Here is a 24,387-nt window from a genome sequence, read left to right on the forward strand (position 1 = left end):
ATCCCAGTAGGAGAAAAAACTTTGCTATGCCAGTTTATACTTACTGAGAAAAGTTGACCTTGAGAGCTGCTTGCTAATGAACCTTCTTATTTTATAAATTCCTGGTGTTTTAGAGGTGAAGTAAGCTAGAAAGGTGTCCTGTAGAAGGTAAAATTTTTACTTATGCCATAAAATGCCAGCCTGTGAAAGTCATGTGTTACAGAAGGCCGTAATAAGAGTGACAGGAATTTGAAAAACATTTACATACTATGCAAGCAAAGCAAAGCTTCAAGCATACTTGGATTTTATGCTTGAAGGCACAAATTGATTGCTTGTGGTGGAAAGAATAATGAAATTCCTCCATGTCATAACAACACAGAATCAACCAGGTGAATTTTGATGGAAAAGGCTATGTTCCTTTGACAGCGATGGTGATTGCCAGAGGCAGCCTTCTCATTTATATTCACTTAGAAAAGTTTCAATGCAGTGGGCATTCATGCATCAGATCACCTTTGGAACAGAGGTACCTACCCCTTCTATCAGCCTCTTCATTTTGTACACTTATGGACCACACGTATCAGAGAACAGTGGTGCTATTTGCAAAGCACTCTGTAGGCAATCCCACGATGGCAGAAGGTTCCTTCCCTATCTGCTTGTTATCATTTCCATCATTAGCCACACTGAAACGCTATCAGAGCTCCAAATGAAACAACACAACTGGTGTGCACCCCACCACGTTTTGGCAGTAGGATAATGCCTGTGGTTAAACAATGCCAACATGGGAGCAGTGTTGTGTGGGGCTTCCTCATCCCTCTGGCAGTGAAGGGCTCAGCTGGACAACACTGCACATAAGGACCAAGCCAAAGTGCAAATCCCTGGTGTATGGAGCAGAGGCAGTAAGCTGGGCTGGAAGTGGCTGGGGGTTTGTTCTCATGTTCTCTGTGCTCCCACCATAGGCAAAGAAAGAACACGCAGAACTGAGGGAGAATGATAAGAAAGATCGAGAACTAAGAGACTGGATGATCTGTGTAATGAAAAACATGATAGGGGAGGGAAGGGGAAGTTACAGGAAGCAGAATGAGGCATTATCAAAAAAAAAAAAAGCAGGGAGAGAAACATTACAAGATACGAGGAAGAAAATTAAATAATAGGAAAATCGAGAGAGTCAGGAAAGTTAGAACAAATAAGTAAGAATTTGTCTCAAGGGAAAGCACACAGACCTTAAGGGGTCCATGGAGCCAGAGAATCAGTAGCTGAAGCCAAGTGCTACTGTCATTTCCACCTGCTGACGTACACTCAAAATTGTACCCCAAGGAGAGCTTATAGGATTCCCTTTGTTATAATGCTGACACAGCTCCCAACAGTGAATTTAAGCAAGAGCACAGAGAAATGAGGACCTTTTCCATAATGTGACATGTATTATGTTGATGTAACTGTTCATCACCTCCATATCTGCACTGCTCTGAGTGCTCCTCTCACACAGGTAAATACAGCTCTTCATAGTAATGAGACTGATGCTACTCAGCTGAAACAAAAAAGGTTTCAGAGTTGAGTAAAACAATGCTATTGTAATAATTTTTGCCTATAAAACGGAGAAATGCTTTATATGGTTTTTTCCCCCCCCCCTCAATTACCCATAAGTAAAAGCAGTGTTCTGTGTTACATTCATTACTGGTTATATTACAGATTAATGCATATTGGTGTGAGTGTATGATGAAGGCAATTCAGTGGTCCTCTGGATTTCCTTCTAGTGAATGCATCTATTGTTGCTTGAATATGCATTACCCCGAAGTATTCATGGAGTCCTGCATGCTGAGAGCTTCCCTGAAGTAAGACAGATGTTTCCAATTGTTTAACACCGGGAACATCCCACAACACAAGCAGCTTTGGATAGTACATCAGCTTAAATGATCCTTACAGTTTTAAATTCAATTCAGCTAATTTTCTCTGAGACAAAGGCTCCTTTACACTGCCAGAACAATGACATGGGCCTTCATGTCAGCATGAATCTGGCCCAACTACATCACTAACTGAGAAAAGGCTATTGCTCTCACCTTTCTTCTTCTTATAGATAGTATTTCAGCAGGCTTTTCCTCAAGCCCTAAGTCTGACATTGTATGTTACATCTGTGTGGAACAGTCTTTGTAATGTGTTGGAAAAGTATTTCTCTTATTTGACTTTATCTGGTAATTTTGAATCTGGGGACATCGACTAGTCTGTTGATACTGTGACTAAAACCCAGAGCGAATAGAAACACTCTGAAAATCCAGAAGGCTGCCTCCTTTCATTTGTTGACATCTTACTACAATGTGCATCGTTAACCTGACTTGTTTAGGAATTCTAGCACAAAACAGAATTTGGCTTTTAACTCATCTGCTTTGTTGAGAATGTCATGATGTCATAGTGATCTATAAATACCAGACTCAGGAAACATTCAAATGATTGAGACATCATGAAATTCACTTCAGAATCAAAATCAAGTTCAAAACTGTGGAAATAAGAGTTGGGAAATGTTTCTGGATCTTTCTGAACAGCTCTGAATTAGCTTTAGTTTTGTGGTTTACTTTTCCAGGGAGACAAAATTGCTAAAGTTTCAGATTTTGCCCACACTTTGAAAACTTATGGCTTTGAATATCAAGCCTAGTTAATTCCTATAGGTTTATAATCACTTGTCAAAATAGCCTTGGTCACCTTTCTTCTCTAGAAAAGTTTCCTAAGAGATACGGTATTTAAACAGGAAAGTTCATTGCTACTTACAAAAGTTTAGAAGCAGGATATGCTACTTTACTCCTTAGTAAAAACACAAAACAACAACAACAAATCAAAGAAAAATTTCATTAACATATGAAGAGAAAATCCAAACAAACAGTTGTTTTTTCCTATGTCTAAGGGACTTTCCTGTGTTCATCTTGAAATATGTCATATTATGACACATCTAAACTGAAATGTTACCAGGATGGATGGTGGGTTTTGATAGTCCATGAAGCAGCATGCAAAATGTTGTTTTGTACGCTCCCATATGCTCTTTGGAAATCTTGGAAGGACTGGAAGAACCTGAGTTTTATTTCTTAATTCTTAAATTAAATAATTTATACAAAAAAGTCATGAAAGGTGAAAGCTCAAAGCCATAATAAAGTGTAAGTCAGGCTACCTAACAACCTTCTTTGTTTTTCAATCTATCATCTTCATTTAGAATAAGAGGTTGCTCTTGCCAGTTCAGCGTTTTTTTGTTCTCTGTGGCAGATGTACATCCAAGGAAAGCTGCTCTTTGCCAACTCTGGTATCAATGGGTACAGCAAGTCTACTAAAGACCTTAAAAATAGCTAAGACAAAGAATGATTATCACATGGGTTATTTCCAATTGATTTCATGTTCAGGTATTTTACTTTCTATCAGTATTGGTTTTAATAATTTCGTTCTGAGACCTTTGGCTTCTTTGTTTAGTTTCTTAAATATAAAGCAGTGTGACTCAGAGCAGCAAGTACAGCAGTCTCAATATCAAGTACTTGGACATTTTTGGTGTGTTTACAAATTCTCCATCTTCTATATTCCTTCCTGCCCCATTTAACAGTTTGGGTTGTCTAAACCCAACTGCTGAGTCACAGAATTTTTACTGGTAGTTACTGGCAAAGAGGAAACAACAAAACAGAGAGAAAGGTCCTGAGCTCACCCCCTGTTTCTTTGTGCATGTCTGACCAAGACTTACTTGTTTTATGGGCTATTATATTTACATTTTGGCACTAGTCATAAAAATTTAATTGCAATTAAAGAACCAAATACTTTAGCCAGCTGTCTTCTAGCAGGAGATGGTCAAATATGTCACATCCTCATTCTGAGCATACAGCTCCTGGAGGGAGCATTCCCAGGAGCTAAAGCACATGCTTCAACAGTTGGCTCTCTCATAGAAGTTTTCAAAGCAGAAATAAACACAGGCAAGAAATTGAAATAATTGCAACTTCTGCAATTTATTTACTGCATGGCTTTTGGGAACCATGTAATTATTTTCAATTTAAGGGTGATGCAAGCCAGTAATCAAACTGAATTTCAGAGTGCCTGGCATGAATGCAGAGGTCACTGCTTTCCACTATTGATTTAACCAATATATCATGCAGGCAATGATAATGATGATCATGATGATGATGATCTATTAAGCTACTGTTAGTAGCTATAAAGCAGTTGATAGCAGTAGCAACAAAGAAGAACACAGAATATAGGCAAAATGAATTGTGCAGTCTTTTACTGAGCTGCTCTCAGCTAGCTTAGACAGGTCATGGAAAGTCTCTTCCTTTCTTTCACTTCTTTTTAACTTAACAAAACAATGTATTTCATTTCTATCGAACAATGACATGTATTATAGTTGCAGCCCATTCGTCTCTGAAGGAAGCTTGTCACACCACATGCACACAAAGCAATTGGTGGAGTGGTAGAGAAGTCAGGGTTTAAATATAACAGCTAATTAACAGTAGCATTTTCCAACATGTTAATTACTGGCCTGCCATGCTTTCTCTCCAAGTCAAGTATTCCTCACTGAAGTCTGGACAGATCAGCTTTAGGCTGAGTGTTTTTGTGAACGCTTCTGTGAGCAATTGAAAAGGCTACGCTGGCCTGTGGAATTCGCTGTGCTAGTTCTTCTCTACACTAGAATTTTCCTTAAGATTTCCCACTGTGGTATCATCCCTAAATGCAACTTTAGAAGCAAATAGCTAAGGTATGCATTTGCACAGACTGGCATTTGCCTACATATAACCCATGTCAGGTGTGGTCAGGGCCAGGGTGGTTATTCTGCATGTGTGTTTCTGCTTCTTGCTATCACACCACCATGACAAGAAATCCTTAAATGGACTGGGACATTCCATGGGGTTCTTTCATGCACAGGTGCAAATGTGGGCACAGGAATAGTTTTAATGAAGGAGAGGGTGATGAAGAGTCTGTGTGAAAACCAAGGCTAGGTGACACAGCTATTTCCACATGCACTACCATAATTATGAAGATGTTGCTGAAGATGGGATTAACTTCATCCTTAAGTTTCCAAGAGCAGAAGTTTCTGGTATTTTCCCATCTTGCCAGATGATGTCCTAGCCTCAAAAATTGCCATATACTCAACACACAGGTGCACATGCATGTTCTGTTCACTTCCTTTCTTTCAATACCTTGGGCCCAGTGTACAGGACCTTTGAACTCTTTCCTCCTGCATACCATTCTGTGGGGAACAGATACTATTGAGAGCTTCAGGTTAGGGAAGATACTGAACTGCTAAAAAGGGATTAGCATCATTTCAGTGAAACACTGAAAATCTTGATTTTCCCTGGGAGGTTAAAAAAAGCACTATCATTTCTCTATCTGTTCATGGAGTGATTTCTTGGGAGGTAGCATTTTCTTGTTTGTAAATGAGCTGTTTCTTTAATGGAAGTAAGCAAACAGGTCCTAAGCTGCATTCATTTTTTTCCTCTTCATTTATCTGTAAGATGAATTAAGCATGGAGATGGCACAGATAACTGACTGACTTAAGTTGACAGCCACATTTCTAGGAAAAAAATTGCCCTTGGAATCCTCTTCCAAATCTCTCCTCAACATTTGCTTCCCTCAGGAAGCCCACCAATTTCTTAGTGAATGTCAGCAGAAACAAGCATCGATAAGACTTATGGACTTCATCTCTCAGTACATTTTCTGTGTCTTGTCCCATTCCAGGTTTCTTCTTTACTATATTATACAAGTACGGACTATGCTGCAAAATAAAGCTTATACAATAAATCTGATTACATGCTGGGATCAGTGGAACAATACAACAGAAGTCTGAATGACTGGCTTTTTAGGACTGGTTTAGCTCCACCTCAGGCTGACCCACTACACTAGATCAGATTACTCGATATGGTGTGAGTTATTCCAATATGAAGCAGCACAGTAGAAGGATGAGAAGAACAGGTTTTAATGAGAGAAAGAAGAAATACAGCAGTACAACTGATACAAAAAGTACACAATATAACACAAGGGTCTAATAAATCAGCAGAGAACTTGAGAAGCAGGAAGACAGTTTCAGATGGTTGAAGAAAGAGGCTTGCTCAAAAAGATACAATCTTAAGTCTTCATAGATATATATACATTCTTGGCAGTATAGGAAACGTACAGTTCTAACATAGAAAATATTGACTGAAATGGTAGTATCAATTCCTGAAGAATATTTGTATATGGTACATTATGAAATATACACACAGGCAATTTAGAATTCAAAAAGTCTCCAAGTAAAAGAAAACATTACTGATCCCTTTTGGTAGACAGGCATCTCCTAACAGCAGCAATTGAATCTATTCAGTATTCAATATGAAAACAAACACACAAACCTGAAAACAGCAAACAGTAAGCAAGACCTTTTGCACAATGAATTATGAACCAATTTGGCAGCAAGATTCAAAAGCTAAGAAAAAATTCTCCTGCCTCACCAAGTTTCCTCTTGCCTTTCATGATGAAATTATTTCCCTTCTTCCCAGTAACCTTTTAAGCCTGCCTTCCTGGGGATGTGAATTAGGTGAGACTGAGTCATACCTAAGTGAAATGAGTGGTCAACAGCTGTTAACTGTAAAACCTAATCAGGGAATGTTTACAGGAAGAGGTGTGCATCAGCCACAGCTCCTAACAGCAGCAGAACACAGCCTTGGATAAGTTCTGATAAAAATGTCTAAGCATTATGAGGGAGTCACAAAGCTCCAGATAAAAGGAGCCAGTCTGTCCTGTTGCCGCTCTTTTGGCACTTTTGAAGCGTACAAAGGAAGTCTGTCTCTTAGGAGTCACACACAAGTAGAATACATCTCCTGCAGAGCACCTAAGCCCCTTCCTGGATTAAAGATCTACCTGCTACCAGTGTCCTCAACTGACACACTATTCTCTTCCTAAAGCCCCACCTACACAGGCATTTAGGTGATGCTAAAAGGGGTTTTGCTAACAGTTGCCACAGCACACAGGTCTCTGAAGGATGATGGGAAGGTGCAACAGGAAGCATATGACACACAGAAAAACATTCTTTCTTCAGTCATCACTTATTCAGACAAGAGTAACCAGTGCTCATTACTAAAGTGCTTGTACTAAGGAGTCAGCAAAAAATACTGCAGAAACTATTGCCAGGATTGCTTAAAATTAATTTCATCTTCAGGATGAAAGTAGAATTATAAATAAAATTCTGCATAAAAAAATCAAGCAAAGTGCTCATACAGCATTTATGCATCCCGGTACAAGTATTCTCTATTCCATCTAATCATTACTAATTGGAGGATGGATAAGCCACATCCACTCCACCTAGGCAACTGTCAGGGATACAGGATAAAGAGAAAAAAGAATACAGGCAGTAGTGAGGCAGAATTTTATTACACATGCTGAAGGAATAATAGCAACCAAAAAGACCTTAAAAGTGGTTAGCATTACAGTAGATTTACATGATTAAACATGTTAAAAAGACTTTAGGTCCTGATTCATATCCATGGGAAAAAGGATGGAGGTAAACGAAAGGACAAAAAAGAGAAACAGAAGAGTTTGGGATACTATCATAGGCAGGAAACCCTCTTACAACAAAAGGTCAGCATCCAGGAATGTCTTCCCGCTATTGCCTACGTCCAACCCAGAACTTGAGTTCTTGGAGACCTAACACAGCCAGCCCCCAGGCTTCATACCTGCTTTAAGGACCTGCTTGATCTAAACCTCCTCGAGGCCGATCGAATGAACTGTGTTTAAAGCAGCATCAGCAACTGGCAGGGCGGGTGCAGGAGAGGCTCCTACAGAGCCAAAGCACCCGGGTTTTCAGTGCAGTGGAAGGAAGGAGACTGACTTCACACAGAACTTAAAGAGATACAGAGATTGATTACACACAGCTAGAGATCGCAGCACCGAGTCTTTCTGTGGAAATGAAACGTAGATAAAATAGAGGCTTTTTTAAAAAGCTGCAGAAGAGACTACCAGTCTGGTGAGCATTTCCTGTCTCCACATGGACAAGAAATTGTGGATCCTTCCCAGTGTCTGCAAACTTCAGAATGTATCATGTGATTTCCCTCTGTAGCCCTGCCAGAAGTCTCTTGCTGCAGTTTGTTCTTTTGAACATTTCCTCTTGTATTTCAGCTCTCATTTATTAGCCAATTAAGCAGCAGCTTATCAAGATTGTTTTCTTTCCCTTCCCTGTGGTTCCTTGGCAATCTATGCTGCCTTTAGGTCCTGTTTTGGGAAGTGCTAAGACTTAGAAAGCAGGAGATGTTGGGGAACATGTATTTGTTTACATGTTTAAGACAGGGCAGATGGGCATACAGGCACTCACAGCAGCTCAGGTGCAAAGCCTTGATAAGTGAAAACAAAGTGAAGCAGCTTTTCTAATAAGAGGTGTAAAATCAGGTTTGAAATACCTCCACACAGTCTGCTTGGTAGAACACAATTCTTTTTCCTTTAGATAGCACGAATCAAGTTTTTGTTTACCTTTCAAGTAAGCAACTGGATAGTTTGATATGAGAAAAATACAACCTCTTTGCTAGACAAGCCTTGCAGTGGGATACCTGGCAATACACATTTACATTATGAAGTGGGGGGTGTGTGTGTGTATATATGTATATATATATATTTATAAAGCTCATTCAAACCCCTTAAATCAAGAAATTATTAGTTTCTGCTCCTAAATAAAAATTCAAAATGGTTCAATTCAGGGAGATTTAGTAATACTTGTGTTCTGAAAACACATGCTCTTTATCAGTGGGAAAGGTTTTAAGTACAACTGCTAGATCCCAGCACTTCCTGAGCTCAAGACCAGACAGCTGTGGAGACAGAGCACATTGGCATAGCGGATGGAGCGTGTGTGTTCAGCCCCTACTGCTGAAAGCAGCAACCTTGTGTAGGGGAAGGCAGGCTCAGCCATGACTGTGCCACCCTCCTGTGGGAAAGAACAAGTAAGGCTCATGTAATGAGGAACATGTGTTAGAGGGCAGTCTTGCTGACGAGGCATTACCATCTAATAATCATTAACCTGGGAAGAAAATTCCCGGAAGTGAATGTTTTGAAGTCCAGGAAGAAACAGGAGGCTGAAAAGTAGGTCAAAGCTCCCTGGAAGGAATGTCAGGACAGACATTGCACCAGCCCTAAGAACCCTTCTGTTTATGAGTTTATGACTGAGAATGCACAGCAGCACCTTGGTGTGGATTCCCTCTAGCCTATCATTTCATAAAGTTTAGACAAAGGCCTCAGAAATGAAGGAAAAAAGTGGCCAAATTCCTCAGCAGCTGACAACACAATGCTGGAAGAGAGCTGAAGGTTGCTACAAGGGAAAAGAGAGACCACTGGAGAAAAGGACAGACCTAGTAAAAACTGGAGCTTTGAAAGACACCTGCAGAGTCATCACAGCTAGCTCAGCACTCCTGTGGTCACCCACCTCAGGAGAACCCTTTCCAGAAGTCATCAAACCCAAAGAGCTTCTCCAGCCCAGGCCCCATCTTTTGCAGTTTGGCCACTAATGTTTAAGTTTTTGTTGGGGATAATTTACCTGGTGCATTACAGATAGCCCCATAGGTGAAAAACAAACTATAAAATCCTCACCAATTGGTTTGTGTGGCTTATGAAAAGGAAAGGTGGGAAGGAAAAAGTTCACAAGTGGGATTGCATATGGCAAGGATGCTGCACTAGAGAAAGACAGACAATAAATGCAAAATGCTTGTGAAGCATCCTGTTCCCATTTAGGTTTCACTCAGCACTGTTCCGTGATCACTGCAAGCTTTGCAGACCTCAAGCACACAGGTGCCTGCAGACCACCCATGAACACCCACGCTGGGACATGAAAAACTTGGAGTACAATGTCATACTGAGCAGTGCAGGAACAGCCAACAGGAACTTGTTTAAATTTCACCAGCTGTGCCTTTGGATGAAAGATCTACAGGACAGTTTGTAGATTTCTGGCTTTTATCCCGTAACACAGTTAAAGCCTATTATTATTATTATTATTATTATTATTATTGAAACACAGATATCAAGCAGTATAAATAGCCTGCATTTATGGTGCTTCTCTTGAGATCAAATGAATGATTCTGTCAGTAATGGCTACTGAAGATATTAAGCACTGATGTTTCTCTTCTTGTTTGTTTAGGAGTGGACCTTTCTTTAATAGCACAAAGTAACGGAAAGGATTGCTCACCCTCTCTTTTGGAAATCTGAGATTATTTTCAGTTCTCATCCATGCAGCTGGTGAAGGTCAGGAAGCAATCTTTAAATATTAAGATTTGACCACAAATCAAGCCAACTAATGACACTTATTTTGGCACCTTGTACTAAAATTGCAGTTATTTTTAAAATGCAACTTTAAAATGCTTTTCAGTAAGCCAGAATTACTTATAAGAGCCAATGTACACCAAGAGTGTGGTATAAATTTGAGCTGCTATACATTATTATTTCTCTTCTGACTCTATGCTGCCCATTATGGTGTCCACCTTCTGTTTCAGTTCTCAAAACAAGTGAGAAAGTCAGTACACAACTCTAGATCTAGAAAAACCTGCTACAAATACATGTAAAAAGAATTTGTGTGTTATTTTAAAATCTGAACCTCTTAAAGAGTGGTGGTAAAGGGAGAGAACCATGGGTGCCAGAGGGTCCAGAAGGGTGAAATCAGTAAGTAGAAAAAATCATGCACAATAATTTCAGTTTTACTGGCAGTATCAAAAACAGTTCCTAGAAACTTTTGGGAATAAGACACAAATGGTCTTGGGCAGCCTAGGCCTCAACAACAACAACAACAACAACAACAACAACAAAAGGAATCAAAATGAATGAGGAAAATAATTACTGGCATCATCCTCATTATGATTGAGGAAGCCAGCTGCAAGTTAAAGCACTGATGCGCTTTCAGTCCTATCCATATCCTAAATCACTAAGTGGTTACAAAAGCCAGCCTAGACAAAGGACTGGGATTTCATGGCCATGAAGTGATTTAAGCTGCCATAGAACTGCATCCCCTAACGCACAGTCCGTGAGGCCTTTAAGATTTAAAGCTGAGAAGGTACAAGGATCAAAATATGCTGATCACATGAAAGTATTCAAGTTTTGGTGCCATGCAACCCTTTTAAAATAAGCCACTTTTAACAGAGAAACTTTTTCCTTGTCTACTAAATTGCAGTCACTTCTTCAGAATCCTGTGTTCAATTCAGAAAGTGTAACGTGGGCTAACAGTGCGCTCACCACCCTGTTGAGCCCAATTGTGTTCTGATAACCTGCCAATAACCTGAGCCATGGCAGTGTGAGGGGAGGCAGCACACTGAGAACAGTTTCATATCCAGCTGTAGCTCAAGCCAGATTGCTTTATCCATCTACAAAGCAAAATTCATGGGAGGTAGATTTCACCCCTAGCTATGACCCTGTCTTATCACACTTACACTACCACTACCACTTATCTGATTTCTGCACAAATTTCCAAGTCGAATAATCAAATGTATTTTTTAGCATTTAAAATCCAAGGTGGCAAAATACAAACATATACAGGAAGGAATTAAATATAATGAGAAAATGAATAAAGCACACCACCAAGCATTTTAAAAATTAGCCACAGAGGCCTTCAGTTTGGTCTCTGATATCCCTATATCCACTGCCATGTTTCTTGTGTGATAATAAATTTTGCAATACATGCTTATTCATCAGAGACCAAAAAAAGCTCTGAAAAGTCAAGCTGAAATTTTAACAAGTGTTGTTTGGCATCTTTAGTTTGTGTTAGACCAGGTGGCAGCTGTTGGGAGATCATTTTGATTTAACAACTTTTTGTTTTGTTAGCAAAGAAAAACATTGTCCAGCCAAATCCTGCTGACAGTGAATAAATATTTCTCCTACATCAGACCAAATATTTTCATTTGCCATCCTAATAGCTAGGGGTAAAAGATCTGAAAAGATTTTTCTTTCTATATGGACTAAAGTATATTTGAAGGCTTCAGTGTTTTATGGGAGGTGATTATTACTCTGTACTCCATACTGCTGAGGTTAGTCTGGAGTACTGCACCACACTTTGGTCACTGTACTTCAAAAACTGGAGAGATTTCTAAGGAAAGCAAACAAAAGGCAGAAAACATGACCTCTGCAGAAGGACTGAAGAAAGTGGAAAATCAAGAAAGTTTATTGACAAATCTTCTTGTGTGTACAAGACGGTAATGATGATGCAAAGATGACCACATACTGGCATTGGAACCAGGAATAATTGACCAAACATGAGGCTGAGCAATTTTATGGGAAAAGGATTCCATCAGAACCTGTTAAGCCGACAGCCATCACCACTGGGTGAAGAAGTCCCTGAGCCACAAATTGCTGAGGAATAGCCTGGAGAACTATCACTGCACAATACTCTTCCCTCAGCATCTGCTATTAGTCCCTGTCACAGACAAGATCCCAGAGCCCTTTACACTGACCAAGTGCCATTCTCACATTCTGCTTGCTTTTTCAGATTAGACAGTATGAAACCCTGGTAATTCTAAAAAGCAATTAGCCCTGGTAACAAGCCACTTGCAGGACAACAGCTGCCCTTCATGAAACAGTTTAAAGGACAAGGGCAGTTCAGTGTACTTGTCCTCTTGTTCCTGTTAAAAAAAAAAAAGGAAAAAAAGAAGAAAGGGATAACCTACAAGATTACAAAATTCAGTGTGGGCAAACAACCCCATACAGTCCACCATATAACTGGTTTTTTATTACCAAACAAATTAATGAGAAAGTTGCAAATTTTACACTTCTGAGAAACATAAAATTTCCAATATTGTAACAAACAGTCACAGAGAGACAGGTGTGCTTGGGATGAAGTCTGAAATCTGAATAAAACTGGCTACTCTACACGTTTCCATATTGCATTTAAAAAACTATGTGCAAGATTCAGTGATGTCCAGCAATCCTCTGCTGGGAGTAAAACTGTCTCATTGCTATGACTGATGGCAGAAGCCCTCACATTTGCAAATCTTGCCTGTAGTTGACAGAGGCACATTTAATTGCATTTGAAAGATGCTCTATTATCTGTAAGTCTCTACATTTGCTTCCATTACACAACTGTTTAATTTCTGTCATAAATACATACACTTAACAACAGGGACAAGTTACCTTCTTATCACAGATCTTTGCCTAGATTTAAGCCTTTACCTAGATCTTTAGCTGTAAAGTGAAGCGATATAAAAGATGTAGTGTTACATTGCAATCCAATCCAAGAAGCAAATACTGTCTTTGGAGTGCTTTCCAGGTAGGACAGAAGGAGAAGAAATTATTTAACCCTATAAAATTACTTGTTTCTTTACTTCACAGAACTGCTAATTGGAAATGGGATAGGGAAAATGCATTTATTGTTATTTCTGCTCTTCACAAAGGATTTTGGCTGCTGATATTCCTCATCATAACCCATAATTTAGTATGGACTTCCTGCTAAATGTTTCCAAAAGTTACAAAGCTCTAAGAAGCAAATGTTCTGTTTTCACAAAAATCCCTATCTCGGGTAACGAGCCAAACAACACAGAACAGCACTCAGACCTTGACATGCTCAATATATTAAGACAACTCATTAGAGCTAATGCACACTTCGGTGTGTTCATAAACATTATTTTAAATGCAGCAATAAATTATGCCAAGAGATCTGTCAGGTTCTTGAAGGAACCTACAGCATGTATATATAGTCATTTCAAATGACATAATTATGAGGAAATTGGGATCATAACAGAGTGTATGACATACATAGATGGAACCTGGTTATCAAATCAAGAGAAGTCAGGCTTTGAGCTGTGTACTCTGTTAGCAATATTTTTTCTTCAAGGAGAATATTAAATAGATCAAAATAAATGACCTGATGGCTGTTTTATAAAGAAGTGATGAGAGGCAGAGAAAACAAGTGAGTCCAGGTGTTCATACGTGGCAACTTCTAATACTGCATTAAGTAAGACCACGAAAATCAGTTAAATTGCTTGTAGAAAATCTGTTTGTTCAAAGTAGGATCAGGACTTCCTCCAAAAAGTCATTGTTTGATCATAGCCACGTCTAATGTCAAGCTGTAATATCACACTACACCATCTTTGGCAATAATGTAGACATGGGCAATCCTGAGTCTCAGGCCAGCAACATGGTACATGCTGATACAGCTGTTTGGAGATAGCTGCTGTTACTGCATCGCTGCAGTAAGAATAGTGAAAAGCAAAAAGGCCTAAAAAGGGTGAATTTTTGACCCAGGCGGACTCATGAACTGGTTTATAACATGGCCACAAAAACCCGTGCTAACACAGCTGATGGATGAAAATGAACAACGCATGGTGGATGAGGTTTTTTTAGGCCAGTTTCATTACCAAGACCAGCCGATGATAAAATTAGGTCCCAAGTGAGCCACCACAGAAGATTTTCCAGGATTTTTACTAAGGCCTGCAGCAAAGGAATAAAGTGATAGCAGCTTTTATAAATGTGAGATCTGTCACCAATTTCAGTACCAATGCAACTCAGGCTACTACTTGACTTCATCTAAAACTGAGCACAGTGATAATTCATATCCTAAATGTGATCATCTTTCCAAGTTGGTATCATAGCCATACACGCTGTAAACTATTATTTGGATCCCATAGAAAAAGTTCAGGAGTACCCTTTCTGGGATACACAATATCAGACTGTGAGATGATGGTGGATGAGTTCATGGAAAAATACTAATGGAAGATACATTTAGGCTGTCAGAACATCTATCTAGGAACAAAAAATATCTGGGCACTTTGTGAACTCAAGGATCTCAAGTCAAGAATGAGGAAGACTACTTTTTCAGAAGCATGGCCAATGCTTCAAACACAATCTATCCAAAGCAGCTGTTCTAGACTTGGTAAAAAAAATTGCTTACCACAGAGAAAATGAAAGTGTTTCATCATCTTAGCCTAATCTTTACAGGTTACAGAAGAATATACTCTACCACTAAGAGGAAGCTTATCTTCTGAATACACTATGAAAAGCATCTGATTTTTTTTCTACAACCTCCTCAAGACATCAGCCACTCAGCTTCCAGTCACATACACAAAATAAAGGGCACAGAACACAGTGTTACTGGTCAATGAAAAACGGCAAAACATTCTCTTCCCAAAACCGGTGTGTGAGGGAGAAGACAGGCATCATACAGTGAAAGAACACTGTAAGTCATACTCCCTTCCCTATCAATTGATATTTCCCTCTTTGCCATCTGTGAAAAAGTCCACATATTTCACAGTGTTCATGGAAAATCACTAATAGAGGACAGGGAGGTTGAAAGAAAGCAGTTGTTTTCTGACATACCGTCAAGAGTTCCACCCTAATCTGCTGACCTGCAGTACCTTCCCCACTTCCCATGACAGCATCCTAGGAAAGATATTGCTCTGCACCACCAGCATCTAAAAAACCCTTTACCCTATAGAATCTGCAAAACCCAATAAATACTCTAAGTAACTGATGTAGTGTTTTGTCCTGGAAGTGTATCCAGGTCCAAGTAGAGTATTCCACACAAAGAAGTGGTGCTCTTGCCATTAGAGACATGGGAACTTTACTTCATTTTGTGTCAGAGAGCAAAAGGAAGAGAGTGAAATGAAACCATTATCCAGCTCCTCTGTGAGGTGAGCATCAGTTTCCTGCTCCTTTTAACACCACCACAGAGAAAAAAAGCAACTCGCATAACCTCATACCAAACATCCAGACTTCATCATCAGTTAACTAAGTTACAAGAAACAAAATACACAACTGTAGTTCTCTCATGGATTCTTAATCCTGCAGGTTAAAGTTGTCATCTAAGGAAAAGTGAAAGAGCATTAGAGAAAAGCAAGTACAGTGTTCAAACAAAATACTGTATGTTGTTAAGCTCTCAGATAATTTCCGTTAAGAAAATTACTTCGGGACATAAGCAAAAATGTACAATCGATCATTGTATCAAATCAAACGATTACATTAAGGTTCAATTTACAAAAGGTTAACAAATAATTAATAGCTGGCTTAATAAATAGGTGTTTACTTCTCATCTCTGTCAATCCAACAGACAGCTTCTAGCTGTCTATAGTACTTTCTACTGGTGTGCTTATAACCTTCCCTAAAATTTACTTACAACACATTTCTCTAACATGAATTACAACTTAAAGAAATCATTTATTAACCCTTCATAAAATTCTAAATAAACCTTAATATGAAGCATGACTAACTTTATACTATCTCAGTCCCATACCCCAGGACACATCAAATACTAGCTCTTTCAAGTTTTTATTTAAAATCCTACGTTTTAGCTGGGTGCCACATCACTAGTTCCAGAATCACAAATGCCTATCGTGGCTTAGCCAACACGCTGCAGACACAAGAAGTGAAATGAAAGTGGTGAGGGAAGATCACAGGGAACAGTTCAGGTTCTTCCAAAAGAAATGTTCTGGCTTTTTTGTTGGAACGAACATTGATACCGTGACAAAAAAATCAAAGAGCAAAAAAATGGAGTCTGTTGTAAATCAAAACATTGTTTTTCCTTCTTTTTAGAAACAAAAAACCACAATATGTTAAAATATAAATAAATAAAACAGAAAACACAAAGGTAAATTCCAACCCCCATCACTAGGATCTTAAAAGGGGAACAGCCATCTATTTCTTGGATGTAGCCTAAACTTCTCTTACCTGCAAATTTTCAATATATTTAGAAGTCCTATTTAGTGTATCAGTCTTAGGGAACATGATGTATTATATTTAGGTCTCCTTTTTTTCCATCCAGTATTTTCAACTTCACCCCCCCCACCTTAGTTTTTTTCCCATCAAATTGCCTGCTGTTGGTTTAATAAAGTTCAGCTCAGGCTTATACTTTTGCTTCACTTTCAGAGCCTCTCTCTTCATTCTCACAGTTCTCCACAAGGTCTTCATTCTCCTGTGTCTTTTCTTCCTCCTCCTCCTCCTCCTCCTCTTCCCCATCATCTCCAAAAGTCTCTTCCTGCATTGTAGTAAAAGTGAAAGACCTGGCAGCAACTTGTGCAGCCAGACCAGATGTGAAGTTAAAATCTGTTGATATGTGGAGCTGGGCCAGCCTATCCTTGATTTTTGAATGTAATGCATCCTTAGAGGGAGGCTGTGAAGCCTCTACTCCATCCACACTGCTTGGCTTGAGTTCTTCAGCTTCCCCTTCACACTGATAATACATTCTCTTTTCAGCCCCCATAGAAACATCTTCATCTGCTGTACTGTCTTTGTTTTTCTCCATCTCAGGATCTTCATACAAATATTCTGTCCTGCTTTTATCAGCAGCATTCACTTCTGGATTAGAGTCTTTTTCTTCAGATTTATCACAACTTTGGATGCAGTCCTGCTTTTCTGTATCTGAATTCATATGTGATTCCACATTATTTAGTAGCTTCAGTGGTTCTACAGGAGACAAGGGTTTCACTGCAGCTTAAAAAGGGGGAAAAAATTAAATGATAACTAAAAGCAAGCTGCTATATATAAGTAATTTATTTGCCTGAAAAGATGCAAGATTATAAGGGTCAAAATTACTTTAAAAAATCCCAAAACAACAGAAACACAACCCACTCCAGAACTTAAAATAAAAGTGTTTTCTAATCACAAAGCTGAGTGAAATGTGACAACTACTTGTAACTATTCCTTAAAATCTGTGATGTGAAGAGACAGCACAAAATTGATGGTTTAAAGCCACCATCAAACACAGAAGATGTATTCAGTGTTAAAGCAAAACCCAAGTAAAACTACTGTACTGCATACAGATTTAACTGTCTTCTTGTGAATAAGTTTACCTAGTCCATTAAAGACAGCTGGTACATGAGAAAGTCCTTATAGGCAATATCTGATCTCATACACCACAACATACAGATACAACATGTATTCACACAGTCAGGTCAGGTGTCCTCACAAATAAAGTGTGGTTTAATTTAGCCTCTCTTGAAGTTAGTAGCAGCAGCGAGTCCCATTGCCAGCAACGGGATGCTTGCCAGGAAGTCTCTCCTCCCAGTGTTAAGGGTTAGTGTAACTCGGTACAATCACTCCTTGAAGAACAGACGTCTTTCGTTTTAAGAAAACGATATAATGTCCACTTCCAAGTAACAGATTCCCTAAACTGCAGCAGCTCCATTATAGCAGCAGCACGAACATAAATGAGAGCGGCAACAGCAGATTCCCAAGTTGCATTTCCCTTTCTAATTCCATTCTGACTTTACCCCTGTAAGCAGAGATGAAAATAACTCTGGGAAATACACAAACTTTTAACGGGAAACAAAATTTACGGTATTAGGATTTTTCAACCGCATCCTATTTCAGAAATATTCATTTTAGCTAGCTGAATGCAGGCACATCATTATGGTTGTCACATTGATAGTTATTGTTATTAGCACACTGAAAGACTGTGGAGTTGAATGTGTATTGTACTGTTTGCTTTAAAGGCTTACATACCAAAGGAGCACTGCACCAGACTCGTCTCAGTTGTTTGTGGGGTAGTTCTTTACCTGTCCCGTAAAAAATATGCTGCTACTTATTTCTGCCCATTTCTTTGAAGAGACAGGAATATGCACAGTAATCTTATTTGGGAGCAAACTTCTTGCCTCCTTCCTCCAAAGAATACTTTGAAAGGCAAAAATCCTCCAAAAATAGATACTTGAGATTGGTAGCTGGCCAATTTGTGGAGTTGACAAGTTAATAAACAGGGTGAAATTCATCAGTTTTGAGAGCATGGCTTTCCAAGTCTGATAAATAGCTATATATCAACTGCTTATGGACAAGGTGGGAGAAGGGGAAACAGCTGGATACAACACAACCACTGACAGAAAGAACTTTTTTGCAGGGGAGAGGTTAGGGAAAGGCTAGAAGTGATTTTGCACCAGAAGAAAGTTGTTTTACACTGTCTGACAAATGGAAACAAAGCCACTAACAACTTAGCAGACCTTTTCAAAAGCACTTCCATTTAGTGGCCCAATAGGAGGCCAAAGGACCAGGAACATAAGCTTACCTGCACTCCCATGAACTACCTACTACCCAGACTGTAAGAACTATTAACACGGTACTGGGCCTTGAAAACTTGCTTAAGTCTAGTGCTCTGCTAAGATGGTATTTTTTTCTTCCAGAATCCAACCTATCATCACCAATTGACTTCATGCTGTGTTCTTGAGACATATCAACTTGTTTGGAGCTGACCTCTTATGTGGAAACCCTCACCAGCCCCTGCTTAAACAAACCAAAAATGCTGATGTCCTCATTAGGACAAGTCGTAATGGCTAGCTGGGTGCCTTGACTAACAGATTAAAGTCTTTGAATATTTCAGGATCTTTTTCCACAATAATCGCAAGTAAGGAAAATACAGGACTTCTGGAATTTGATTGTCCTGTAAAAGCAAGCTTCAAGAGGACTATGGAAAAGTGGTATCATGGCCATCCATTGGCTTGGGCCAATGGAGACAAGAATATGAAGCTTTCTGGGTTTAAACCTTCGAGATAAGGCAAGTCAGAAATGTGCAAAGATCATAAAAATGTCTCTTTAAGGACTCACTTGTGTATGGATAAATTAAACCATATTATGCCAGGGTCCATTACATCATATTTACTGACTTGTGTTTCTTTTGAAGAAATATTGAAGGATTTCCTTAAAAAAGAGTAGAAGATGTTATATCTAGTGTCCGTATCAGTCTGTCAGATTAGACACACACAATCTGAGCCAAAAGGAGACAATATTAATTACTTTCATGAACTGCCCTCATGTTTAGTCCCATGCAGCTGGAGAAAATCATACTTTCTTCCCTCCTCACCATCTTATTTCTAATCCTAAACCAATGTAATAACTATACATGGAAAGGAAAAGGAACCAACATGAGCCACAAAGGCTTTCTGGTGAACAGTTACTACAAACTACAGGAGTCAGCTGACTCTTTCCAGCTATGGCCACAGATGGCCTGAGGATATGCTGATCTGGCCAAGGATCAGCTGCTAACTTAAGGAAATATCCTAGGCAAATTCTCCTGACAAGAACTCTTCCTGCAGGAGTCACCAAGTCAGTCAAGGCTTGAACTGGAGGTAGGATCCTTTCTTCCTCCAACAGTTAGGAAGACTTTAAGAGATTTATGTGAAGAGTTGTGTGATGTTGTATCTAACACCAGAGGGATAATACAGAAATCCTACTCCAGAGCAGACCCTGGTGCAATCTGATGTCTCAGGGGCTTTTAACTCAACAAGAAGAAAAACAGTACCAATGGTCAAGCGATCTCCTTTACCACAGTTGTAGCTTAATGGAGTTAAAGAACAAAGTTATAAAGAACAGATATTTTTAATGGTTTTATGTCAAAAGAGACAGTCTCATAAATAGGTATGGTCTGTTACTTTGTGTTCCCAGTAAATTACTGAAATTGCAATCCATGGTCTTTTTTCTGGTGGACACTGGCAGAGGCAGAATCCTTGGATATGGTGCCAGCCTTGAGGGTTGTTTTTCATAAAATAGAACACAGAACTTTTTAGGAGCTTTTCCTAACCTGTCTTTAAGAGGAAGAAATAAAAACTAAAAAATTTTAAAAACTACTGCCAATTTAAAAGACAGCAAATCAAATAGCTCAAGCAGTGGGAGGAATCAAGTTGTATCCAGTCTTATTGCTGTAACAGACAAACTGTCTTGTTGAGGCAAGAGAAATTTTCATATTCCTCTTTTCAAGTGCAAGTGGATGGAGGTACCCAGCAGCCCTCAGAGTTAGTAAAGGCTAGTTTGAAAGAACTTTTCTTCTTAGATGGTTTTGGAGGGAGGGGGTTGTGAAGATGTTCTGCATTCACTCTCCCATGGAAACAAAAGCCAGTTTTATTCTTTTATGAGCCTCTAATATTTCAAAGTCTAGCTCTTCACTTTAACCTGTATACTTCTGTATGTCTGGGATAATTTCTGGTGGTTTCTTTAAATTCTGAAAAGTAATTTATTTATGCACGCTGGTAAAAATTCATATTTACTGGAAAGCCATGAAAGAAAGTCAGTTCAATCTGCATGGTTTATAGCCTGACAACTCTTTTTATGCTGTCTTAATATTCTTGTGTGTTTAGTATTTTAGCTCAAGTGTTTTGCTTAAAGCCAAATTCCCATTTATCCAAGTTCTTTTCAATATATAGTAAAATGATTGCTAAAATATAGAGATGGAATGACAAACTAAGACCACACAGCTCTATCAAAGACACTACTACAGCTAAGCACTGTCTGAATTCTAACATAGTCCGAAATTCATGACAAACAGACACCTGTATTTTCTAAGGAAGGAATTAATTTTCTAAAGAAATGCTTACCATGTTCACTGAATAGTAGCTGTTTCCACTTCTGTCTTTCAATTTCTGAAGCTTTAAATCCCAGTACAGATTTCAATTCTTGTAACACCCTCTTAGATTCCTGTCTCTCTCGCTCTTGTCTCTCTATTTCTTCTTGGGAAAAGCAGTAAAAATCTTCCCTTTTATATTCATTATCTGTATCTGAATAATCAACATATGCTTCCAGTTCCTAAAGAAAGAAAGAAAGAAAGAAGGAAACTCTTGATCATCCTTGTCAGGGTGAACTCAATCCTACAGTCTGATTCATGATCAAGTGGTGTCAACACAAGCCAACCACAGTAATAGGATGAAGACCTGTTTGAGCAGAGCCAATGGATCTGACACTGCTCTGGGTGATAATCTGTATGATTTTGGAGCAAGCCCACTCATTGAAGGTTAATGAGATTTACCTTCATACACAAGTAGGATCAAGGGATATACCTTGAAAATGGGAGTCCATTTCTCCATAATTACAGGTGGAAATAAGCAATGCTGATGTGGGTTTATTTTTTTAAAATTTACACTGTAACCAATTCTTGGTAGTCAGGCATCTTGCTAACCTAACGTATGTAAATCCTTGTTAAGAGGATATAGAGAATAGCAAACTTTTCCTCCAATTTTAAATATATTGGATCACAAGCATAAAAAAACTAAAGCAGCATTTATGTTACAACAAATAACCGGTAAAGCAATTAGTCCCATCTTTTTGATATGGAAAAACATCTAGAGGGAATATATGTGGGGGAGAAGCAAGGGAGGGACAGAGCAGAACACAGGTGTTCAGTGTGCTTTCAGAATGCATCTGCTCTCAGTTCTGGGATGGAGGAGGCCTGCCTCTCTTCAAGACAGCCCAACCATCACCCAGGAGTTCCTCAAACAATACAAAATTGTTTACTGTTACAGTAAAAAGGTATCCAAAAATGCAGAGACTAAGCAAACTGAAGGCAGGATGGTTTGTGCTCGAGCTTGTCATTTTGCAGCTGTGTCAGTTTATCCAGCAATATGCAAATAGGACTCTATTTCATATACTGCCTTTTAGCAATTCTCAGTTTTTTATTTATTACTCTGACTTGTGCTGCTGCTCTCCTTTAGTCACTCACTTTCTAATGATATTTACAAGAAATGAATACTAGTGCTCTTTTTTCCAGGATGGGGAATACCTCCCCATGGAACAGCAAAAGGAATATACACAATTTTTTTCTACAAGTCCAATTTTGAAGTGGCACTGACCACTTACTTGTCTGTCTCGGCAAGACAACAAGGTCACTGCACAAGCAACTGAAAAAAAGAATGGATACAGCAAATGATCCCCAGTTACTATTTTAAATTATCCTTTTCTTTTTTTTTTTACCTGCTCTTCAGGGATTGGATCTTTGTTTTCTATGTATATGGCAGGCTGTGTTAAAGGTACTGTAGTATGCTGCAGGTTGTCACAGGAAACTTCAATTTTGCCTTTAGGGGAAAGAAGAAAAGGGATTTAAAAAAAATTAATTTGAGAATTGGAAGATGTTTCTGACTCCCTCAGGCAGGGTCCAGGTATTTTCATAAGAAGGATTTGCATACATAAAAAAACAGCGAGAAGGCTGGTTAGGTTACACTGCAACACTGTTAGAGAGCACTTAAGTAACTTGGCTGTTTCGACAGAAGCTGGGTCCAATGGAACTTGTGCCGAAACACTTCCACTAACGGTGGAACTAACAGTGAAACCTCAGAAATTTTATAGGCTTTGAAAACCTGCAGATTGCAAGCAAAATCAGTAAAACCAGAGAAGAGACTTTCTTCGCAAGTTTAAAAAAAAAAATTATAGCTAAAACATCTTCAAATAACTGAAAAATACTGGAAGAAATAATTAAGGAAAGTTTACAGGAAGATATTTGTGAGGTAGCAGGGAGACAAGTAACAGCCAGTGTGGATTTGTTGAAAATAGAAGATGTTAATTTTTCAATGCAGTAACAGGTCTTATGTTTAGAAAGAACCAAAAATGTTCTGCATTTTGTTTTCAGTAGGACTTTTGACATGGTATCCTGACATTCTCATAAGCAAAATGCATAGGCCAGGAAAAGTTGCTATTAGGTGCACAGAACAGCCTCTTGGATCACCACAGCATGGTTACCATTTTCAGACTAGAATACATTGAGTGAGGATTTGTCTCAGGTCCAATACTCCCTATTATTTCCAATGGGGGAAATAAAAGTGTTACATCTCATTAAATCTGCTGATATGGGGATAATCTCCAAGAATACTGAAGGGCACCATTAGAATAAAAAATAACACTGGAAAATCAGAGAGACAAGCCAGGCTGAAGTGGATTTCAGATCCAGCAGTTTGGTGACAGTGGCTGCAAATTTTTGTGCTTTGGAATAGCCAAGTGCACAAATACATCACAACTGACTGGGAAGCACCACTGAGAAAGAGGTGAGGAGCCTCACCATCAACTCTATTCTGCTGCAAGAAAAAGCTACACTACAAAGCAGGACATACAAGCAACAGCACTGACTGTTAGGCACATGAAATAGCATTTCTGCTCTGGCACTGATCAGGCTGTGGATGGAACACAGTGCCCAGTCTGGGGCCCCTTCATTCAATAATACAGTGGGCCAACTACAGGGAGTATAGAGGAAAACACTGAAAATGATCAGAGGACTAAATAAAGTATAGTCATCAGGGAAGAGCTGAGAGTAATGTAGAGAAGACAGAAAGAAACATAATAATTGTCTTCAAGAATGTAAGAGCCATCAAGAGGAAATGGATTTCCATTGTGGGTGGATCAGAAGCAGTGCTTTTAAATTGCAGCAAGAGGTACTTCTAATTCAGCAATAACATTCTACTGGTAATGGAGTTAAGTGCTGGAATAGATGCCTGGAAATACTGGAAAATGTCTCTAAAGAGAGTTTTTTAGGAACAGGTAAACAACATTTACTCAAAAATACTAATTTACCTCTGAGAAGGGAAATGGGTTAAATGACCTGGCCAAGCCCCACCTAACCCTATTTTCCATTTCTAATCTATACACTGAACACTTAGGGATGGTGAGATTGCAGCAGAGTACCACGGCCTTGCTCTTATAAAGATCTAAAAAAAGATATGTACATTTGCAAAGATAGAGACAGTTTAAAAGGAAAAAGGATGGAATCTAAACAGTTTGATGGTCATTGTTTCAAAGATC

The 24,387-nt window shown here is 38.9% G+C and overlaps 1 protein-coding gene across 2 annotated transcripts in view; it reads right to left on the bottom strand.

Moving 5' to 3' along the window:
* Positions 1–5,884: 5,884 nt before the first annotated feature.
* The window catches only part of VEZT (vezatin, adherens junctions transmembrane protein), a 51,277-nt gene continuing 32,774 nt past the window's right edge, over positions 5,885–24,387 (bottom strand). For both annotated transcript variants that reach the window (XM_017737859.1, XM_017737858.1), the window contains exons 10-12: positions 22,573–22,673; positions 21,204–21,411; positions 5,885–17,340 (exon numbers count right to left, since the gene is read on the bottom strand). In XM_017737859.1, the coding sequence (XP_017593348.1) occupies positions 16,754–17,340; positions 21,204–21,411; positions 22,573–22,673 (896 nt within the window). In that variant the 3' untranslated portion in view covers positions 5,885–16,753. The remainder of the gene's footprint in view (positions 17,341–21,203; positions 21,412–22,572; positions 22,674–24,387) is intronic.

Source organism: Corvus brachyrhynchos, unplaced genomic scaffold, assembly GCF_000691975.1.
Source record: "Corvus brachyrhynchos isolate BGI_N302 unplaced genomic scaffold, ASM69197v1 scaffold56, whole genome shotgun sequence".
Lineage (NCBI taxonomy): Eukaryota > Metazoa > Chordata > Aves > Passeriformes > Corvidae > Corvus > Corvus brachyrhynchos.